The following is a 20,563-nucleotide window of genomic DNA, read 5'->3' as shown; positions in this document are numbered from 1 at the left end:
AAGGAGGTGACCTTACCACGGACTTACGTGAAGACGAAAGCAACAGGAATGATGCCCCTAGTAGCGTGTCACCTGCCAGCGACACTGGCAGCAATGATTATTATTTTGTTGGCTACCTCAGCAAAGAAATCGACAACCGAAGGTGGCAGGAACCAGAGATCCTTTCAGGTTGGGACGAGCACACATGACAGGGTCACGCGCAGCAGCCATTCCTGCAGGCCAGCAGCCGCTCTGGACGTGCACATAAAGTTTTAGTCTTTAGGATGTCAGCCTGGACCCAGTGAGCTTTGTGCCCATTTTTGTGGTACATTCTCCATCCTCTTGCTTGAGGGTCTGGTGAACGCAGCTGTCACCTGTATTAAGACACTTAATGGGATTGTGAATCTCGTTTTCAAAAGAACAGCAATAAAGAATAACTTTCAGACTGCAGAGCTGAGGCTAAACTGTACTGAGAGCAGCCAAGGAGCACAATGAGGAGCTATTTTTAACACGGTTTGTGCATCCACTGTAGTATGTGGTGTGACAGGATCTCCAGTCGCTAGCATTGTTTCACTGGCCAGGATGAAAATCCAGCCTAATGTTATACCGTATATTCCCTGTGCTTACTGGAGAAGGTAAAATTACCAGAGTGAAGGCATGTACTTTTGGGGGTTTATTTTGAGGTCCCTAGAGGCTGTTCTCATGTTCTGAATTCTCCTTTATTTTCTTTGCTCGGGCTTTTCCTTCATCCTTAGCAGCCTCCCTGCTGTGCTGCAAGCTTCCATTAGTGCAGAGAGGGACAGCATTGCCTGCACAGTGTTCTGCATCCCAGCTCCCCTCCCCTCCTCAGCCCCTCAGAATTTCAAGCTCAAGGTTTGTAACTACACTTTTTCCCCAGATCTGTGTGCCAGATACCGCAGGCTTGTGTTCCACGTGCTGGCCCACCAGGCCTGGACTCAGATGAGCAGCGTCAGCCCCATCAGCAAAGAGCAGCCCCGACCCACCTGTGCCAGCCCCCTGCTCTTATTGACGGCACCTGGGAGCATGTTCAGAGCAGGGACAAAAGGTTTCCAGGCCACGTGGTGTGTGCTGTGGCTTCTGACTTTTCTCATCGATAACTGCAGGTATTGCTGCTTCTGTTTTGTTCTGAGTTAGCGTGTGCAGAGCAGCACCTACGCGATGCCTGGAGGTGTGCTTCGGGCTGGAGCTTGTGTAGTGCCCCACACAGGGAAGGGCTTGGGGCTGTGAAGGAGCCCCTCGCTGGCAGCACCGCCTGGCAGAGGGCCCGCACCTGTGGAGCCTTCCTCGCTTCTTTGCTGCTGTGTGTGTGGCAGCTCTTGGGGACCCGTCCCCAGGGGTGCAGGGGCTTTACCTGGCCAGGTCTGTGGCCCTGGGACACTGCACTGGAGGGGCGGCAGCAGCGACTCCCGGGGCGGTCTGTGGTGTGTCGGCTCATGGCGAGGTGAGTGTTGCATTTTGCAATTTGAATTTTGTATTTGGTAATGAAGTTTCTTTAATTACTCTGTGGTGCATTTTAGTGTTTCTGTTGAGGTCAGAAGCACTCGGGCTCAGGGGTAAACACAACCAGCATAAACCAGCTCTTCTGTGCAATAGCAATGTCTTATTTGCTGCCTCCTCCATCACTGAAGGAACGTCAAAGCTGTTTCTGTTCAGTGTGTGGCAGCAACACGTCTGCCTGGTGTGGGAGGGTGCTCGGCACAGCCCACCAAAACTCGGGGGGCCCCTCGCTTGGCAAGAGAAGGCTGCTGCGCTCCAGCCTGCCCGCCCACGGCAGGCGCCGAGACTGGAGGTGGCCTTGGCTGCTGAGTTGCTTTCCGTGCTTGCCTTGTGCCGGACTGAGGTAGGGTTGTTATTACGGCGTATCCAATTGGAAAATGCTGAGAAGGAAGCGGTGTTGCTATGGTATTTATTACTGCCAGTGGTGTGAGGGGTTTAATTGCAACAGGCACGTAGCATATAAAGAGTATTAGCAAATACAAACGATTTTCACCTAGAAGATTGAGGGTTTTGTTCCTCTCACTCTTATTCACCACAACCTCAGTGTTGGTATGTGGAAGCTGGGGGGGAATAACCTGTCCTATTTTAGACTGAGTAAAAACCTGTGAGAGATCCAAAGCGAGCATTAGAGTAACTGAACTCCCAACATGTCTGTCAGAAGCAGATAGGAGACGCCTGCACACAGCTGTATCTGTAAAAGACCTGCTCAGACCTTGTCTTTTTGTTTGTTTTTTCCTTTCCCCCCTTTCTAATTAAGTGCAAGCCCCCATGTAGCACAGCCAAGTTCAAATTTTAGCTGCCCCATGGCACAGGTGTAGGTTTAAAACAAACTTAACTTTGGCAGGTTCATCTACTATGATGGACTCTCAAGCTTTTCCCTAAAATTCCCACCTGGTACTGATGGAGGCAGGAGTGCGTGAGCAACCTCCAAAAGCTTGCTTTTGAAATTACTTTTGTTGCTCTACACAGTGATTTATTTTTGTTGGGTTTTTTTGTTTGGTTGATTGGACTGTTTGGTTTTTTTAAAGCTTTGCTCACTTGTAGAGTTCTCCTTGAACATGTTTCTGTTCAGGTAGATGAGGAATGAGGCAAAGGTACGGCTTTGCTGTTAATGCCTGCCTGGGGGGACATGCAGCCCCTGTGAATGTCACCGCAGTTTATCTGTGCAAATCTGAGGGGGACGTGCTTTGGTACAGGTATTTTTCTTCTCCTAGCTGAAATACACATCTTGGGGAGAAAGAAACTGTGCTGGACTATCAATTACGCGTGTGGATCTCCTATAGAACAGGAGCACTATGGCCTCCTCTTCAGCAGGGGTTACCGCTGCGGGGGGACGCTAAGCAGCCGTAGGGCACCGAGCGCCGCATTAAACCTGGGAGCCACTGTGTGCTCAGCAGTAGGACCCAGACAGCTCAACAAGAAATGGTTCCCTGCAGGCGGGGGCTTACAGTGCAGGAAAATACAGATGGCTTTCGAACCTCCCTGGCAATCTTTTTTTAGTGAGTTTTACAGTTAAGCAGAAGGTATTTTAGAAGAACTAACGATAACAGGAAAATTTATTGAACATTCTCAGCTGTGGCGTGAGGATAAGGAGAGCTACGATAATCCCTATGTAGCCCCAAGTCAAAATAAAGTATTTGTTTTGGTTTTCCTTTGGAATGATAACACTGCACATGCAACCATATTAAACCTGGCTATCGGAAGTGCGGAGACAGAAATATAAACTAAAACAGTTCAGCTGGAACCTACGCTGAAAAAATGCTTCTTTAAAGAAAATGTGCAGAAACTGTGCATGAACCACTGCATGAAACTACCGTTCTGGCAGCAAGAATTGTAATTAGCTCTATAAAATGGGGGTGGGCATGGCTCGTTTGTGAACTGCAAATAAAGCAGCAGCAGTCAGGTGTGCTTAGAAGCTGCAGGCTGGTTGCTGTGACCTCAGTGGTAGCCCAGGTGTTGGGAGAAGAGTCTAAGGTGGTGGCAGTAAAGGGAAGACGTGTAGAACATAGCCAAAGCACAGCCTTGGGTACGTGTCCTGGTGGGTTGAATCTGCTGCATTTCCTTTGCCCAGGAAAATTGGTTATGGAAGAAACCCAGCTGTGTCTCAGGAAAGCATCGAAAGCAAGCTTAGGAAAACAGAGGGTGAGAGCGTGAGTGCAGTCCGCAAACCCACCAAGGGACAGGCAGCAGGAAGGGAGCAGGAGTAGCTAAACGAAGGCACAATGATGGCACAAACCCAAATGGGACTGACTGCCCAGGGAGCCCCTTAGGCTGGAGGTTAGAAAGGGCTGTAGCCCTCCCGAGTTACCATCATTCCAGCAGCTGCTGTAGCTTCGGTAGCGGTAGGAGCTGTGAGGTACTTCACCCTGCCTGGTTGTCATAGGGTCACCCTATGTTGTCATAGGGACACCCTGCCAGTGTCATAGCGTACCCTTGTGTTACTGCCAGAAGCCTTAAGATTTGAAAGATTTTGCTTGGAAATATTATTATTATGAGAATGCTATTTTTCTTAAAGCAGAAGTTTCTTCAACCAACATTAAGTAATAGGCAGTGCATGGTCTCCAAGTACTCAAAAAGCAGTATGCTGTTGTGTTTTGAATGACTGTCATAATTTTTAAATTTCTATACCACGTAAGGGCTCATATTAAACTTGCAGTTGTTCTTGGTGTCAGAGGTTATTGGCATAACCGTTCAAGGAAAGCAGGACATCTCAGAGACGGAAGACCCTTTGTAGGTCTTGTATTTTTACCAAGCAATGTTTGGCAGGATTTGATCAGATTGAGGAATTCTGAGAATAACCTCGGCGAACAGTGCTAAAGTCTGGGCAGATGGCACCAGCAGTGGAGTGCGAATTGTGTCAAGGGTCATCACAGTTGACAAGCTCTAAGCTCAGGACGCAGAGCTCGCTTGCTCACATATCCCTAGTGACCTTCTGGGACATCGCTGTCTGGAGTGCCAGGGGCTCAAAACCTTCCTGGGGCTTGAAGGGGTTAAAAGCACTTAGTTTCTCCAAACCCTTATGCTTGTTGCCAGGCGGGGAGGAGGTGCAGTCAGAGGTTCCCCTGCTGATGCATCCTTGAGTCTCCAAGTCTGCCAAGGTTTTCTCCATGGTTCTTCCTCCTCTGTGTTTGCCATTGCGTAGCACAGTTCACCATGGGTCTGTGGTGCCTGGTGGTGAAGTGGAGCCCAGGGTGGGCAGGGTGTTGATGCTGCTGCATGCTATTTTAGCGTAAAGTAAAGCCACATGTGGGGAGGGCGCTAAAGGGGAGTGAGTTACCTCCCCAGGCCACAGCTCTGCCTGTGCTGGGGGCCCGGCAGGTGATGGTGGGGCTGGGCAAGCGCTGGGCTCGCTCACTAGGCAGCTGGCCCTGGGCAGATGTTTGCCAAGATGGGACCTAGGCCGTGCCCTCACTGTGTCTGCAGCACCGTCCTGAGAACTGAACCTGCTCACGCAGTGGCCTTGAGGCAGGATGCCAAGAGGTGGGCGAAGGCAGCTGAGAGATTGCTGAAGCAGCCCGGAGCAGAGATGTGACAAAACAAATGTTATTAGCCTGTAATTTCAGCAAAACTACCACCTCAGCACAAAACTATTACCACAAGAGTAAAGAAAGCCATAACTATAAATTAGCAGTAACATAAAGAACTGTCTCATAAATGCTTATTTTTATCTCTGTGATTTGGCTTACTATAAGGCAATCCTCCCACATACCTGAGACCCTAAAACCTTAACCCTTCCAGCAGCACTCTGGGGAAAAAAAAATCAACAGGATCTTCTTTTTTCCCCTAAGACTTTCCTTTTAGATTCATTTACCAACAGTGTAGATGTTTCTGGTCTTCTAGTATCATTTCTGGTCGTTCTATTTTTGCCACCTAATTTTGGAAACTCAAATGCACTAGTGCAGGGATGGAAGCTCTGTGGTCCATAAAAATTAATTAATTTTGTCAAGAAAGATCAGCTCTAGAGGGAGTGCTAATACAATTTAAACTTCACAGGTCATAACCAAAGTTGTGTTTCTATATTATTTCTTCAGTAAGCTTTAATTTTTTTCAGTGGTTGGCTGATGCACTTGTCAGCCATGATTCACTTCAGCTGCCCGGCCATATGTAGCGTTTTCCTGAAGTCGCTGTGGATGGGAATGCACTGTTATTACCTGCCGGTACCACCTCACCATCGCTGGGGAAGGCGTATGCCTCGGGTAGCCCATTTCATTTGACCACTTTCTGAAAGGCGCTGGTGTGCGGGTACCTGGGGGCATTTACGCTCAGACGGAGCTGGCCCTGGGTATGGCAAAAGGTGGCACAGCCTGGCCTGTGGTCAGAGTCTGCTGTTAAATCCTGGCGTTAGCTTAATTTGCTCTCACCCAGACCTTTATGACTCCCAGCATAAGGAGTTTTTCGAGCATTTGGAAACTTGATTCCCCTGACTGGTGCTGTCGTGTACTTTTCATCCTGTCGTTATCTGCCTTGGGTGCTGAGCGCATGCACCCTTTTCCTCCCAGAGCTGTAGTTCCCGAGGCCAGCGATGCTGACGCGCAGCAGGAGGCCTTACGTTGGTGAAGTTTGTGGAGTGGTGCTGGGGTTGCCTGCAAGTCAGGGCTTGGCACTCTTCAGGCTCAGTCTCTTGTGCGGTGTCCTAAGTGTATGGGTCAAATCTGTTGAATATTTTCTTTCCCTCTTTGTCTCCTCCTGGGTATCGGTGGTACCCCTGAAAGCCTCTCAAGCTTGCAGCTGCCAGCGCTTGCCCGCCAGGCTGGGGTTGCCTGAGCTGAGTTGGTCCATCCACAGTAAGCTGAGGTGAGGGTGAGTCAAGCTACGGGCACCTGGGTTTCATCTCACTCTCAGATGCCCTGGCAGGACCTGTGCTTGACATGACTGCATTTGTTGGAAGTGGAAGTCTCAAAATAGTTGTCTCATCTTTTCTTCCTTTCACGTGCAACTAACAGAGGAACCGCTCCACAAGCAGCTACTGGTGAAACTGCTGGATGTGGTGCACGTGCACACAACACCCCCGTGCATCCACATCTGCCACATCTGCAGGGGTCAGCCAGGATGCCCACTAGGGAGGGTCGCTCTCAGAGGTCCCTTATTAGCACAGATCATTTCTTGTATTGCCTCTTTACCCTCATTCCTCAAAGGTGTTACAGCCTCAGAGCTCTTCCCAGGCTTTGCAGAGAGCAATATTTCAGCTGTCTCTGCTGGATTAAAATATATGTCTTGACTAACAAGTGGCTGTGTGCTGAGCCGGTTATTTTGCAAAGCAGTAACAGGCAGCGCTACTCAGGGAAGGGGGGACGACTACAAAGCACAGGCAGAAGAAGCTGTGACAGACCACGCATAGCAATCTCCTCGCGCTTCACAGCTCCCTGAGGAAAATCGTGCCAGCATGCCCGAGGAAGGCAAGCCTCCCCTTAGCAAGTGTGAGCTGCAACCGGCTCAAGGATTAGCAGCGATGGAGGAAATTAAGCAAGCGTGCAAGAGAAAGGACAGGCCCTGTGTTATTGCTATGACTAATAACTATGAAAACCTGCAGCAGTTTTGTTAAGCTGTTTTTCTTCTGACCTGTGGTAAGCTGGTTATTCCAACTAAGCTGTTTTGAGCTCTGAGATGTGAAAGCGATACATGAGCAAAGCCTCGCGTGCCCTCTAATCAATGCAGAACTAAAGAGCCACTTAGCATAATCTCACCGTCCCCAGTAATAATGATGGCTGGGAGGGCTTTGCTGGTAAAGGAGAGGGTTGGGGGAAGGATGTGTGCGTGTGCGCGAGAAACTTGATTACTACAGCTTTGCGGTAGCCATTAAAGCCATATACTACATTTGTCAAAATTACTTGTAAACTTTGTCAGCCATCGCATGTCTGTCTAGCTCAGTTTCAGAGCCACCACCTTGGATTTTTTTTTTTTTTTGTCATTGCAGTCTTGTGACTTTTAGGATCCATCAGCAGTAGTGTGCCCCCCCAGACTAGAAGTGCTTTGCCTTTGGTTCAGAACGGCCAGTGTCTGTCTTTGGCAATTTGTCAGCTGTTTCCTCGGTCCCTTACCCAGCTCTTCCTTAGCATTTTCAAGTCTCGTTTTCCCCCTCCCCTTCCCTCTTTTTTTTCCTTTTGTAAGTGGGCTGGCTGCTTCAGTCTTTTCCAGATCTGCAAACCCCCACCTCTCTAGGACTGTCACAGAGGACTTGCTTGGAGGATGGCACTAATGGTTACTACACAGTTACATCAGGTGCCATGTGATAACAAAGACTCAGTTCTCAGGTCACGCTGGGGAACGTGTCTCCAAGCTGGAGGTACAACCGACTATGTGCGTGTGACGTGCTCGAGCTCTTAACAGGGCCGCGTGCCTGACCAAGCGCGCCCCATGCCTTGCCTGCTGGTGCTGTATGGGCAGGGTGGAGCAGGAACTGTGTGAGTGGGCTCGTTCTTGAAATGTCTATTTCAAAGTAGCAGGACAAAGAGCCGCTGGAAAGACTGAAAGAAATCTATTTATCATATGATAAATATTTACGGTGTAAGAAACAGTATCTATTACTTAAATTGCCTTTTTTTTTTTTTCCCCCCCCCAAAATTGTGCAAACACTTCATGCTTCTGACTCTGGACTGCAACAGCAAGAGTCTAAAGGGAAGCATCATTTGACCTGCATACTACTCTTGTGAATGCTGAAGTCTCACCTTAACTGATCTACAAAAGGTGTATTTGCTTTTTAAGCTTATGCCATTAGGGAATGTATGGTCCATGCAGTGCACATGAGGGACAGAGGTGACCAGTCCGCACTGCACCCATCCTGCAGGCTTCCAGTGCACAGCAGTGGAGCACTTACTTTTCTTACACCAAACCGTAGCTTTTCAAGACCATTCTCAAGCCATCAGTCAATTTCAGCTTTATTTATAGAAACAGAAAAGGATACAAAATTATGAAAGTTGTATAAAGCACTGAAAAAAACCCAAAATAATTTTAGTTCAAAATAAGCATACTTTAGATGACCTCAAGGTCATTTCCATATTGGAGAAGGAAGTTTTTGCATGCATACAAATTGGAATCTAATCACTTAGTAGCCTCTTGTTTCATGTAATAATGGTAATTGATAAGATAAGAATAGACTCGACTTTTTGCTTTAATGCTAATTCCACTTCATTAGAAAGTTTGAATTAAGTTTAAGAAAGTTCTTGCCCTTAGCTCAGGTCTACTCCAAAATAGAGGCCAATCTCAGATCGTTTTAGTAATTTGGAAGCTGAGAGTAATAAACTTCTTTGTGGCTGAGAGGATCCCTGTAATCATCGTAAGACAATCAGGAGGGCCACGTCTCTGGCCAGGCAGCATTCAAGGTAAGTCTGATTTTTAACAGTCCATGGTATCTCCTAGAAATTACTTCCAGGGGAAATCATGGCTTTCTCATGGCGGGAGGTGGGAATCTTTCCCTAAACTTAAACATCTGGAGCTTCTGCTCTGAAACAGCAAGAGATGGGCTTCATCTCCGGATGGGTAGAAAGCTGAAACCTCTGCTCTTATTTCTTCAGGAATAAATGAAGGGGAAAAAGGCAGCGGCCATAGTTCTGAGCAGCAGCGACACCAGGAATGCATGCACTAACCTGAAGCCTCTTAAAGGGACTGAATTCCTTGTTGAAGGGATAAACTTTATCAGACTTGGCTGGAGCTGCAGGAGTGATGGGCAGCAGGATGCTAACTGTGCCAACAGGCTGAAATGGCTGCCGCGGGGCAAGGAAGAAGTTTTGACATGAGTCCTTCTGCTTTGGGTGCAGGAAGCTGCTCTGGAAGAAGCCCTCTCCAGCACTGGTGGCCTTTTTCCAGGCCTAGGGGGAATGTCTAACTTTAGAAAGACTAACAGACTTCTGGCTGCTCTTCAACATCAGTTTAAAAAAATAATAGCCTGGAAGACACCACTTGGCCAGACAGGAGCAGGGTCTCCCCTCAGAAAACTGCGTGCTGAAGCACTCATGCAGCCCTGATGCTGGCAGGCAAGGCAGGACCTTCCCAGCTCTGGGCAGCCCAGTCTTTTGGCCAAAAGGCTGTTGTAACAGGTCTGGCTGATTTGGTGCCACTATATTGGACCATTCAGATTTTTTTAAAGTTCTTAAAATGCCACTGTGTCTTTAATATTGCAGGAGCTGATTGCCTGGACACTGCAGGATGAAGCGGAGTGAACAGATCTGCCATCCAGCCAGACCTGGGTTATCTCCTTTCGTAACATAAAAATACAAGAGGCAGACTGAACAGTTCCCTTGAAGGCGGGATTCACCCCATAATGAAGGTAATATTATATGCTTTAACACAAGGCAGAGAGTGCTTAAAGCCCAAGGAGCTGTAAGATCGTATTTGATCAAAAAGAAAAGCTGTTCCTTAAGAAATGATCTGCCTCCCTAATCCCCCCTTTTAAACAAACAAATAAAACCATTCCCAAGACTAACAAAAAAGGGTGGTGTTTTAAAGGCAAAATTTTAAATGAAGACATTAAAGAGAAAAAGCAGACTTTTCTACCTACTGTAGCAAAGTAGCTTAAGGCTGAACTACTGCAGTAGTGAGAATAGCAAAAATGTTCTTATATTAGAAAGCAATCAAGAAGAACTGATGAGCATCACACCCTTTATGGAATAGTGTAAGCGCAGGGCACAGCCCTGTGTGCCCCTAGGCAGAGGCTGTGAGAGACTGGGCTTTTTGAATTCTGCAAGGTAGGAAAATTATTTTTGCTCAATGTCTCAAAAGAGGCAGCAAAATATTGGAAGAAACAAAACCAATCTTCAAAGTATATAAAATACCTATTATGAGATGCATGCTTCCAATATACCCAGAGTCACAGAGATGCCATTTTATAAAAAATAACATAATTGAAAATGCTTCATAATTTCTCCCAATCCCCAGCTGCAGCCTGTCAGTGTTTCTGATTCAATTCCTGAATTCACAGTCCAGAATCAACTAAATGAGCTTTTTGTTTTAATACATCGACCAAAGACTTGGTTTGGCACATCCTTCTGCAGATAGGGCATCCAGTGTAGAAAAGCCATCAACCTGTCTTAAAAAAATCATTGGTTTGTGTCACTCCTAATTCACAGCGTACGTTTGCTCCCATTCAATTCCAACGTGAGAATAGCAGTACAGGAAACCAAGAACAGTCAGTGTCGCCCATGGCCAGCCTATAAATAGAAAGACAGACAATCTTAGTCAGAATAATTAATGAGTGCTTCAAGTAGAAATACTCTTGGGATGACCAACTTATGATGCCTCTAATTAATTTTATTAGCAATTCAGTCTCATAAGTATGTAGAGCCAACCCACAAAATCTGAAAGGGGAAATCTGCATTGTCTAATCTTCAGGGCTGCGTGACCCCTGCAGCCCTAGTCTTTTCCATTTTCAGGGAACCGGACCAGATTTATTCCCACTCTGCACCTAAATGATACTCTCCTGTTTCAGTCCTGTCCTTTGTAGTGGGTTGCTCTATCAAGCAGATCCCCGAATGAACCCTGACACTTTAAGATTGCTACAGTGCTTCCTAGGCACAAAGGGATGCATAGTCATAATGCAGGTTATTAAAAATCAGAACAAATCCAGTTAGCTGTTCTGCACAAAGAGTTTAGGGAAACATCTGAGCAAGACTGTTTTGGGTACCCTGCAGCTGGGTGTAAAAATTGCTGTATGTGCTCTACAGCCCCATAACAGCTAATGGGGTCAGAACACCATTGTGCCAGTGCAGAACAGACAGCCCTATTTGCCTTATGTATTCTTGCTAGACTGCTTTTTAACTAAAAAACCTGACTCCTCCAATATATAAAACTTTTTTTGGGGAAATGGCATGTTTTGCTATTACTTCATATTCTTTTTAGTGAAAGTCACCATCTTTTTACTTGAACTTTTAACAGCTAAAAGCAATACGCAGGAGGTCACAAGCCAAAAGGTCTATTGCTTTCCAGTGGAGTTGTGGATCAATTGAAAAAACAAGTAAATGATTTTGCTTTTCTTCATACCTTTTATGTCATCTCTCTTCCCCTTCTCCATCCTCCTCCTCTCCTTAGAATTTATGAAATTAAGAGTTTATAGGTTGAAACCCACAGCATTAGTCCCTAATGTTTTTCAGTGCATTTTGTCTGGGGGAAGGGGGCGGGGAGGAAGGTGTCTGAGGGTTTTTTGGTGTGTTTTTTTATTGCCATTGTTGATGTAAGAATTTCAGTTGTGTATGACTGGTTTTGTGCACACCGTTCTCAAAATACCAGCACCTGCTTTTGAAAGAAAAGCTTCAGTGCTCCCTCCTGGGCAAAATTCTGCTCTGAAGGAACCTGCTGGTAGGCATGAGATGACCCATTGGTCTGGAGAAGGGGAGGAGAGGGGTTGTAACCTCTCCACAACCCGATACTCCTGGAGAAGCGCTTTCTGAAGGTGTGTTTACAAGGTATTTTGCAGGCTGGCTTTGTCCAGGATTCAAGCCAATTCCAGCCTGGAGGCTGCTTAATTGTGCTAATGTCCAGCTGAGCCTTAGCTTAATACCCTGCCCGCAGCAGGGCTCGGGCTTGGTCCTGCGCTTCTGGGGACCGCACGTGCTGCAGCCCCTCCTCTGTGCTCTGGGAGCCTGGGCAGTGTAACACTTCACCCTGGAAAAAGTTATTTTCTTCCCCCTCCCCCCCATAAATAGTGTGTTTGCCTCATGAATCTCTAATTGTTCTGGCCTTGTGTTGTGGTAAAATACAGTCTGGTAACCTGAATGATTTTCATGGAGACATTTACAAATAATAATCACTCCAAACACCCTAAGTGAAAAGTATACTTTCTGTTTAATTATTTGTTTCACAAAAACAAAATTGCTGAGGTATCTCCAAAGGGATTTTTAACAATAAAATAATCTTGTTTGTTCTTCGGTGAAATTAGGCTCCTGTAGATTGGATTTCACCTTCAACAGCAAGCTAAAGCCCAGTTGTGCTTTGTCTCCGATAAAATTGCACGTGAAAGTCTGTCAATAGATGTAATAAAAACATGTGTCTTCTGGCAGCAATATTGTGGTGGCTGCTTTATATAGACAGAAAGTTTAAAAAGGACAGTGTCCAGAATGGCCTTTTTTTTTTTTTTTAAGAGCACTTTTAGAAACTTTGCTAGATACATATTTTGCATTTTTAAATACTTTAAAGCTCTGGTACACAGAAAATGTGCCAACAGTATTCTTTAGTGTGACTTGCTGGTTATCCCCAGCCAGTGTTAAGAGATCTTGTCAGAATACATAGGTATGCACTGGAACTCTTTTCTAGATGCTTTAGATTTACGATAAGATTCCTCCATAGTGTCCGCAGCTTGGGTTCACGGGGCTCTCATGCCCCTATAATCAGGCTTCTGTTAATCCTCCAGGAACACAGGGAGTCTCTCCTGTACAGTAAGAGGTGTCAGGGGTTGCATTCAGCAGATTACCTCCTCCTGATCTAATTAAGATGAAAAGGAAGGGGGAAGACAAAATGACCTGCTTTGGGAGAGGGAAAAGGGGAATATTTTTAATTTAATCCTGTTACACGTATTCTAGGATGATCCCAAAGCATTTCTTGCTGCACAGGCGGTAGCCAGCTCCAAGGGAGGCTGAAAGAGAAGGCACCTCGGCCTTGCTGGCCCTTTCCTGCCATACAGGGACCACGTGCACTTCTGCCGGGTGTGGGGAATACATGTAGTGCTTCCACGGCAACTGAGCAAAGCAAAAGCAAAGGTATGTTTTGCATCCTGCTCCTACGCAATCCTCGATTAGCTCCAGTCTACTCAAGGCTGGTGCATTTGCACAAGTGCATTCATACCCGAGAAGTGACCCAAGGACCGCCTGAAGCAAGCAGGGGATCTAGACTGTTTTCACTCATCTCTTCCATTTTAGGATTGGATAGAAAATAAACCTGTTGAAAAGACTGAAGCATTTGGTCTGCAGAAGGTGATGTTGTAGGGAAGGACACATTGAGCAGTGCTAATCCAGCAAGGACACAATTTCAAATTCTGTGTAGCATGTAAATGACCTGCGTATTGTCCTGGTGTGTGACCTCGATAATCAAACAGCAGCACGAGCTTCTCTTGCAAGGTAAGTTCACAGGAGCCTTCTCCTTGCTTAAACACTTTCTCCTTGTAAACCCAAACAATGAAACAGCACTGATGGTCTCAGATCTGCAGTTCCAAGGAAATCCCTCCTTTTGCCCTGGGCCAGCAGTGTAACCTATGGTCTTCTCTTGGCCTTTTGCTGACTCCCATTCTGCTCCTACTCTCAAACACTATTCAAGGGGCTTTTCTTTTTGGTGGCTCCGCAGCTTTACCTTGTCACCCTAAAACAGCGTCCTCGCCTGCACTGTACCGTTCCCCAACTTCTGCTTGGAAGGGTATGTGCCTGTGTTCTAGATCAGTAGCTCTCTACAGAGTCAGACACATAAAATGTACTCTTAGAAACATTACTGGGGTTAAATCAAGCACTAAGCTGTTAGGAAATGATTGAGTTAAGTTTGTCTATTCAAAAATGTCACATACCACCTTAAATCTTACAATTTCTTCACCGTCTTCAGTAATTTGATTTTAGTCTTGAAAGCCAAGATTCATGAGACAACTCAGATTTTCATAACTTTTTGTAGTGGAAAGATAAATTAGTATTCATTAACATATATACTATTTGTAAATCCAAGGACAATTTCATATGCTATTTGCAAATCCAGCAATATTTGTGAGCTTTACCTGCACAGATTTCTTTTAAGGCAGCTGGACCTCCCTCTTAACAAAGGAACGCTGGGTGAGAAACATTAAGCAGAGAACTTGGTCTATTATATTCTATTATACAGGTATGCTGCTCCACAAAAAAATCAAGCACAAACTCCTTTGTGAAGAGGACAGTGAATGCTGTGGTGAGGTAACAGCAGTGCTTTATTCATCCATCCATATGTTAACCTCCTCCCAAAGAAGTCTCCAGTCCCAATTAGGCACGGGGCAACACAGTTGCACACAGATTATCTACTACCCAGTAGCCTTGCTGGTTTAAAACCATGTTTTGCTATGTTATGTACTCAGCTTTCAGCATAGTAAATAGACTTGTTTTCATTATAGAGCCAAGACAGAAGTAATACAAGCTAGCTGCAACAAGAACAGCTTTTGGAGTTACTCCTTCCTTTGGACTTCCTACTCCTCTTCAAGAATGCTTCTGGATACTTCGCAGACACCTAGAGAAAGTTGTTTCTGGCACACTCTGGATTTTCAAGCGAGTGGGGTAAAACTAAGCTTTAAACTCAAAAGTAACAGCCTGGATCACAGCTCTCAAAAGACCAGTTATATCCTCATTACCTCAGTTCAAATAATTTGAACCAACATGTATCTATAAGGAAGCTCTTTCAAATTTCCTAATCAGCTATAGAACTGCCCAAAACATTACTTGTATGATTCTTTTTCATATCCAAGTTTCACATCATCATCAAAACAACTAGGAAGTGACCCTATTTTCCTTCCAATGGGTGAGATGTAACAGAAAGGGGCCATAGCTGCATTTTCCAAAACCTCCTTAGCAGCTTTTGGACCTTAATGTTATTCTCAGATGTGATTTGACCACAGCCCTCAGAAGTCTTCAAGTACAGAGCAGTTATTAAATCAACTGATGTCAGAAGAAGTAAACTCTTTGAAAAGCTTGACTTCAGGAGTGTGCATCTTACTCTGACTTTGATTTGGAAGTGCTATAACACTTAGCACTTGGGAAGATTTATCCTTAAACAAAAGTTCACATGTGACAAGGCACTGAAGCAGCTCCCCCGTAAAGTGGAATTAAGGAGACACGATGGCGGGGAGGAACACGCACCAATCCATCAAGCAGAATAAAAAGCCAAAGCAAACCAGCATTTGAAGCTATGACCTCTTTTGCCTACAATTACTAACATCCTTAAAAGACCAGTAAAACCGCTACATTTTCAAGAAAAATAACATGTTCAAAACTAAAGCTCAGTTGAAAGAAACCTATTATCTAGCCCAATGTTTGAAGCGCAGGATAAACTCTGGATTTTTTAGTTTTAATTTCAGGTCTGTTCACTTCCAGGTGGACCCCTGCTGACCGTTACAGCATGTATTACAAACACTGTGCAGTCTGATACCCAATTACTCTTTAAGTATTTGGAAAAAGAAACCCTATTATTTTCAGCTGTGTTAGCATTCAGCCCGCAGATGTGGGACTGGATAACTTCAAAGCACATTAGAGGTGATCTAATTGGTTTACATAAAATTGCTCCATGCGTTGTGCATCAAGTTTTCCAGCTGCTCTGTACACACAGACATGATACGTACAGCCCTGCCTACTGCTGGGTCTGGGTAACGCTGCATTATGCACTGTATTTGCACAGCTGAACAGAAACCTAACATTCATTGTACTATCTTTTCACAGATACCGTTCTTCCAACAGACCAAGCTCAGTGTTGCAACGAAGAGAAATGGAAGAGACTTCTGGTTCTCCCGGAGTTCATTCCTCCTCTGAAGGTACTAAAGCACAGTATGAAAGGAATCATAATTTCCAAACCCTGGTTTAAAAAGTTCTTTCTGAGGGCTATTCTTGTCCTTAGAATACACCCTTCAAAATACAGCACTCAGATGATAAATAGCAAATTCACCTTTTATAGAGGAGGGGCTTCCTAAAACCTCCTTTGACGTGCCTTAGATGCTAATTCCTTCCCATCTGCCTCCCTTTACTCACCTCTAACCAACCCAGACAGGAACCTGGGTATTTTCAATTATCAAGTGAAGAAAAAGAGCCAAGAACAGCCTTCATTTTCTAGCTTAACTAACTTTATCATACATTAAGCCAAACATTTAAGAAATTATATAGTAATTAGTAAATAATTAGTAAAATAAATAGCAAACAACTCTGTTCCCAGGTGTAAAGAAAACAGAAGCAATTATGGAAGCATTAGACCTATTTGGAATTTAGTAAAGTCAGCTTTCATGTTTTCATATATATCTATGTCTGTCTCTCTACATATATATATATATATATATATATATATATATATATACCTATTGCCCACTTCTTCAGTTTCTAATCAAATGCTGCTATTGCTGGACTCACCCTTAGCAAGCTCTGGGGTGGTTTATTAGTGGCTGACAGCATTGCCCTAAGCACTTTAGTGTTACAGCTCATCCAAGAACAAAATTCAGAGATGGGAGATACAAGCAGAGCTAGTACAAAACTGGGAAAAGCTCTTCTATATATTGAATTATACCCTCTCTGTGGTAAAGTAAACTTACTGTATTACTATATAGTAGGGCCAAAAGCAGAGAAGAGTAGTCATGTAAGATAACAAATGAAGACATGTAATTCACTTTTTGTGTGGCTGCAGCATATATGCATTGCTTGCTATACTGAGGTACAGCAGCTTAATCAGATCAACAGAAAATTTATTTATATATCTAAATCACCCAGCTGTACCCCATCCCAATCACATCTGCCCCATCTCCACTGATCTCTGTATACTCTGCTTGAGCTGGCGAGAGTAGGCAGTGATCTAAAGCTGATTTAAAGAATTTTCCCCCAGTTTATCCTCCCACAGCTCTGCAAGCTCTATACCACTTAGAGAATTTGATTAGAAATGCAGTTATTTTCTTGAGCAGTGCTATTAGAAGACTTTTTCTGTGTGCATCAAGTGCTGCAGATACAAGACGTGGCCAAGGAAGCAGTCTTCTAATTATTTAAATTCTTCCTACTCTCCTGGCATTGGTGATCAAATTTTTTCTTTTTCTTTTTTTTTTTTTTTTAAATAATCCATATTTGAGGATAGGCCCTTAAAAATAAAGTGCTTGCAATACTCACTGTAGCTGCTCCTCTTCAAATCCAGCAGAATTTTTAATACTTGATATCTTAGCCTAATGACTAATTAAGGCTCCCAGTTTCTGGGTTTAAAACATAAAATGAAGGGGCTACAAGTTTGTATTATTCAAGTACTTAAATGCAGCTGGGGTGATTTTCTAAATTAATGACCAACTTAGGCATTACTGTCTGTGAACACCCTGTATCCTTGTGCAGGAGCTTTTACTAATAAGCATTTTATTTTTGCATACTTCTAGTTCAGCTGCTGATACATAAACTTCTGCTGCTAACAAAAAGGCCTGGAAAAAAGAGCCAATGTAGAGAATTTAACTTCCACTTTACTGGCTTCTTGGCTGTTGTGTGGGAGCACTCAAACCAAGGATATCAAATCACATCTAGAGAACAAGTCCTGTGAGGAGCAGCTGAGGGAACTGGGGGGTTCAGTCTGGTGAAGAGGAGGCTCAGCTGGGCGGTCCTTATCTCTCTCTACACCTACCTGAAAGGAGGTTGTAGGCAGGTGGGGGTCTGTCTCTTCCCCCAGATAAGAAGCAACAGGACAAGAGGAAGCAGCTTCAGGTTGTGCCAGGGGAGGTGTAGACTGGATAATAGGAAAAATTTCTTCACTGAAAGGGTGGTCAAGCACTGAACAGGCTGCCCACGGAGGTGGTAGAATCACCATCCCTGGAGGTGTTTAAAAAATGCATAATGTGGTGCTTAGCGATATGGTTTAGTGGCAGTCCTGGATGAATGGCTGGACTTGATGATCTCAAAGGTCTTTTCCAACCTAAACAATTCTAGGATTCTACTTCCAGACATTCATTCAGGGATAACTGCAAGGATAGCGAGGCAAGATCCAGTACCTAGAGGATAATGAATTAAATTGCAGAAGAAAACATAGGGCAAGGAAAGCCCTAACCTGAACTGCTGCTACTTTCGGCCTCCTCATTGCACACGTTGCCAAGGACAGGCAATAAAATCTGCCAGCAAATGCACAGCCCTCAAAGTCCCAGCTGGGCATCTCCATCCTCTCACCCCACGTATGGCAGCACAGATTCACAGGGTCTGTATATTCAAGATGCCACCTTCTCCCACCATTGGCTCCCAGCAAACAGCTCCCACATCTTTCCACTGCATAGCCTGGAAGCAGAGCAGCAGAGTGACACAACCAAGGGGAACCAGCCTGGGAGACTCCAGACTGACCTTAATGCTGTAGATTTCCAGGTGCTGGAGATACTTAAGCTTCAAGTGTGGGTAAGGTCCAAATATTCGGGAAAAGTATTACTGTACAATAAGAAGTATTTCAGAGGAAAGCCAGAGAAATGCTGTAAGACTAAAAAAAGCTCTCCCATACAGCATCTGGAAACAAGACTGAAAAGGACAAAATCCTTAGCTGCCAGGTCTAGATCTGAACCTCAGCCAGGTATACCGGCAAAAGCTTCCTCTTCAGTAGACATGAAGTAGTTTCCAGCTAAAGACATTAACAAACGTATAACATAGTAGTCTACTTACGTGAATTTAAAATTATACTGTGCTGGAGAATACTTACAGCTGTGGCTTTCTGAGGAATACTTACCACTGCTGAGAAAAACTGAAAATGGATCAGTAGCAGTCCAGGACCATCGTTCGCAACACAGGATGACTGAAACTTGCCCCTATCAGCATTACTGAGAGCAGAAAGCTGTAGTCTCTTAGTGTTTTCTCAATGCAAACAGGTTTTATTTAGCAGAAAGAAGTCACAAAAGTTGTGGCTGTGTGGAACCACACTTTATCATATCTAAAGTCATTTTACTTCTGTGCTTGATGGCACTGAAGAAGGTTATGTGCTGACAAGGACTTTCTTAAACAACAGGAAATCAATTCAACCTATGTCAGGGCTAGGGATACCGAACATACTTTTTCCTATTAACTAGCTAAGGTGCAAATAAACAATTTCATAGACAGAGCTCAAAAGATAGGCCTATCCTATAGCTTTCATGAAGCACCTCTCCCCACAATTCAGTGATGATGCCAAAACTATTCGCATTGCATTAGATATGTACATAAATAAATAACCTGCTGTGTTACTTAATAATGCTGGTATCTGCATGCATAGATTCTACATTTTGTCTTTGGAGGCAGAACCTCATTTACTGCTAACTAACCATAATACTAGCAGCTCTCCAGGCACTGTACAACATAGATCATTTCCCCTGTATGTATCACAGAATGTGAGCAGGATGATGCTGGTAACTTTATTCTGTATTTCTTGAGGATTTTTTTTGTGGTATTATCTGACCCTATTTCTACCTTAGGCATTTTTACTTCTAAACATTCTATAAAGCACAAAAGACTCATAGGACTTATGCCTTCTGCTTCATGTTTTAAAATAAAGCTCCACCCTCTGCTATTTTTTCCAGCAGAGAGAGTTCGTGGAAAACAGCCTGAGATTTTAGCCAGTAATCCTGGTCTCACGCATTTCAGGTTGACCCTGGAGTAATTCAACAGAAATCGAAAGAATCAAATTCAGCGGTAGCACAAACATGGATTAAGTGTAAGGAAGACTGCTAAAAACTGCCTGGAAGAATGTTTCTGCCACAACTGCTAATAGGAAAGGAAAACTAAACAAACAGCTTTAGGTTTCAAGATTAAGAAGGGGCGAATCTGTAAATCCAAAGCAACCCTCCTTTTCCCTCCCAGGTCTTTAGTTGAAAGATTACACACAGCTAATGTGAAATCAAAGCCCACAAAATATGAAATCTCAGTGTTGTTCATGTATTTTTAGAACAGAGACAAAAGCTTTGAAAAGCATTATTGTAAATAAAGATGCATTTCTACCTGGAAACAAGGCTAAAGAGCTACCTTTTCAAAGTGTTATGCAAAGAAAACATTTTAGAGTAATACATCTGACTTGGCATGCGTAAGGACAGCACTGCCCTTATCAAATGTCTACTCAAGGTGTTCCCAGAACAACCTCCTTAAATACAATGTGAACAATTACAGAAAGATAACACTTGCAAAGATTTTAGGGCATTTTTCACTTGTAATTATTTGCTGAGAGCATTATAGGCGCCAATCAAAACATCAGAGCCACAAGCCTCTTTTTGTCACAGTTGCAAGATGAAACAAGAAAATAGAGCTAACTCCCCAGAAGAATACGAGCATCCCAAAAGCAGAGCTGGGAACACTGCTGCTGCCTAGCAGGACCCTGAGGCGAGCCTGTCTCTTACTGAGCCGAGATACTCGTGTTACATATATATATATATATATATAAAGACATGCTGAGCAGAAGGGTGACAACTTCCTCTCCACTA

The 20,563-nt window shown here is 44.3% G+C and overlaps 1 protein-coding gene across 2 annotated transcripts in view; it reads right to left on the bottom strand.

Annotated features, from left to right (window-relative positions):
• Window positions 1–8,359: 8,359 nt before the first annotated feature.
• HHAT (hedgehog acyltransferase) overlaps window positions 8,360–20,563 on the bottom strand; it is a 162,395-nt gene continuing 150,191 nt past the window's right edge. For both annotated transcript variants that reach the window (XM_055816445.1, XM_055816444.1), the window contains one exon: window positions 8,360–10,640. In XM_055816445.1, coding sequence (XP_055672420.1) covers window positions 10,549–10,640 — 92 coding nt within the window. In that variant the 3' untranslated portion in view covers window positions 8,360–10,548. The remainder of the gene's footprint in view (window positions 10,641–20,563) is intronic.

The sequence above is a fragment of the Falco peregrinus genome, chromosome 11, assembly GCF_023634155.1.
Source record: "Falco peregrinus isolate bFalPer1 chromosome 11, bFalPer1.pri, whole genome shotgun sequence".
In the NCBI taxonomy this organism is placed as follows: Eukaryota; Metazoa; Chordata; class Aves; order Falconiformes; family Falconidae; genus Falco; species Falco peregrinus.
Note: the sequence above shows the minus strand (reverse complement) of the source record. Positions and strands in the feature narration are given on the sequence as shown.